At 50.9% G+C, this 2,757-nt stretch overlaps 1 protein-coding gene across 1 annotated transcript; it reads left to right on the top strand.

Moving 5' to 3' along the window:
- Nucleotides 1–530: 530 nt before the first annotated feature.
- LOC129526463 (proline-rich protein 20E-like) lies at nucleotides 531–2,213 on the top strand. Its single transcript, XM_055360639.2, has 2 exons — nucleotides 531–582; nucleotides 1,600–2,213. The coding sequence occupies exons 1-2, from the start codon at nucleotides 531–533 to the stop codon at nucleotides 2,211–2,213; spliced, it is 666 nt and encodes a 221-aa protein (XP_055216614.2).
- The last annotated feature ends 544 nt before the right edge of the window (nucleotides 2,214–2,757 follow it).

Consider the following 2,757-nt stretch of genomic DNA (forward strand, 5'->3'; position numbering starts at 1 on the left):
GTCTAGAAATGGCGGCATCTCAGAAGGGCCCCATTTGACTGGCAGGGGACTGGCCCAATGCGCCTCGCAAGCCCAGCCAGGCCCACCCCAGCCGGCCCCCCTCTGACGACGCCTGTCCCTTACGCGACTGCCTTGCTGCCATATAAGAGGGACCGCGCTCGGCCTCCAGCAGTCGGCTTTCTGCTGGGCTCGGAGCCAGAACCTGCTGCGTGCTCCCTCCAGACTCCCTGGCTGCGACTGGACTACCTCAGAGCTACAGCGGTGAGGTGAACCTGTGGACACCTCCAACTCCTCGGGCCTCTCTTCGTCGAAGAGTCTTAATTTTCAGATCTGCGGAGCCAGCTGTAGGAAGATCAGGTGTGTGTCTGGGAGTCCCGGAGGGGTGGATAGATCTTGGGTGGGTGCAGTTGGGGACAGAATCCTCATTCCCCCAGAAAGGCCACGGCCATCCCCCTGCCTTGTCACCTCTGTCTTCCTAAATCCGTTCTTTCTCCCTTGTTTTTCTCCCCAGCCCCTCCCGCAGATTGCTCATGGAGGAGCCAAGGCCTTCGAAGCGACTTCGCTCCACGGCCCCTAATCAAGGTACATCAAACGCCTGCCACTCTCTTTTTAATTTCGCTTGTTCCCCAATTCTTCCCCAATTGTTTGAATTCAAACTCAATCAAGCATTCTCTGTTTCACCTTCTCATAGCCTGCCTCAACCTGGGCTGCTTGTTGTAAGTCAGCTCCCAGGTTCCACATCATCTGGGAAATTCCTTTCCCTCTTTCCAACTGTAATCCCATTTCCCAAATCTGAGATTTGCTGTTGTTGTCGCTGTTTTGTTCTGTTTAGTTTGTATTACTGTTTCTCCGTAGCAGAGCGAGTCCTCACGCTACATCTCGATCTATAATAAGCCAGTACTTCCACCTTGTTCTTTCCCGGAGGAGTTGGAATTTTACGGCTATTGCCACATTGTTCTCCAAAACATTTCCCTCCATACACTGAGTGTCCTAAATCTTTTAATCTTGTCTAGTTTGACAGACGCATAACAACAAAGCATCCACTGAAAGGAAATTCTTTAACATCTTGCTTGTCTGAAACATCTTCCTTCTACCCTCCCAGATTCTTTAGTGTAACTTTGGTTGGACACGAAATTTTAGGTGGGAAATTCATTTCCCTTGAAATTTCGAAGACATTTTCTCTTACGTTCTAGACTCAACTGCTGCTTTTGAGATGTCTGATTTGTGAGACATGTGGAATCCTAGCCCTTTCCATGTGACTTTTCCTTTCTCTGTCTCCCGCTCTCTAGAATCTTTTAGAATCTTCTCTTTTCCCTCAGCACTCTGAAATTTTATGGTGAAATGTCTCAGTGACAACATACCTCTAATTCTCTTATATCTCATCCTTCTTTCCATCACTTTAGATTTTTGCTTTGTTCTGTGGGAGATCTTCTCAACTTCCTTCTCCAATTTCCATGGAGAGTTTTGTTTCTTCTCTCACAATTTTAACTTCCAAAATCCCTCTTTCCTCTGAGTATTTATTTTTAAAAGTATCCTATAACTGCTTGATGGGTAAAATTCCTTCTATCTCTCTCTGCTCACGCTCTGCTTCTCTTTTAGCCTCAGGTGGGCCTCCTCCAGAGCCAGGCTGCTGTGTTGCGGACCCTGAAGACTCCGTGGAAGCAGATGGGCCCGCACAGCCAGCCCAACCCGCAAAACCCATGGCTTACGTGACACCCTTCGGATGGCAGACCCCGGCTCGCACAGAGTCACCCCGTCCTGCAGAGAGAGGCCGGCGCCGGGGAGGAAGCCGGCGGCCAGGGCGAGGCCGTGGCAGAAGGGCTGGGCCCCGCGGGGACGCTGGCCAGAGACAGGGGGCAGAACGCTTGACGGGACCGGACGTGCACATCCAACTGGACCACCATGGAGAGCCAGGCCACCAGGGGGAACCGGAAATCACGGAGACCGCAGCCTTCTCTCTTTCTGAAACTGGTCCTCTGCCTGGAACTGTGCAGGGAGGCCCTGGCCCCGACGTGGCGCAACCTGAGCTGGGGTTTCAGGAGCCGCCCACTGCTCCTGGGCCTCAGGCTGTTGCCTGGCAACCCGTGTTGACCCTCTATCCCTGCATCGGGTTTAGGGCTCTGGGTGACTCAGCTGTTTTACAAGTCATTCAAACCCCCCACGGCACCTATGTGCAAGGGGTCCCAGTGTTCCTCACCCACATTGCATATTGACCACTGTCTGCCACCCACGTTGTTCCCAGCCTCCCTTTCTTCCACCTGGACGTTCCCCCCAGCCCCAGTTCTGCTCCACTCCTCCCCCGACTGGACCTGAAGCCTGAGCTTCCCCTGAACTTAGAGTACACAACTTACAATATGCAAGCTGCTAAACCCCCTTTCTGTACAAGGCGATTGGAATGGAACTGTCATGTACAGTGAAAGTACACGTCACGTTTTTCAGCCAAGAAAAACCCAACCCAGACAACCTGGAAGAAGTGGGATGCAGCAACGATCAGGAAGCATGGAAATTAGGAAACTGTATTCTTAAGTCCAGAGAAGTACGATTCTGGAAAAAGGATTGATGACCTAGAATGAAAATTCCAGAAGACACTCATATAGACATGTGCGGCATGCGAAAATTCAGAAGGAGCTAGAAGTTACTAAAGTTCTTGTCTAGTGCCTGGAGACGATAGAGTGGCTGAATATAAGAGCAATAAAACTCTAGACTGACACATTTTTAAGTCTCAATGTAGGTACCCTTTGGGAACCACTAAGTGAA

Source organism: Gorilla gorilla, chromosome 14, assembly GCF_029281585.2.
Source record: "Gorilla gorilla gorilla isolate KB3781 chromosome 14, NHGRI_mGorGor1-v2.1_pri, whole genome shotgun sequence".
NCBI lineage: Eukaryota > Metazoa > Chordata > Mammalia > Primates > Hominidae > Gorilla > Gorilla gorilla.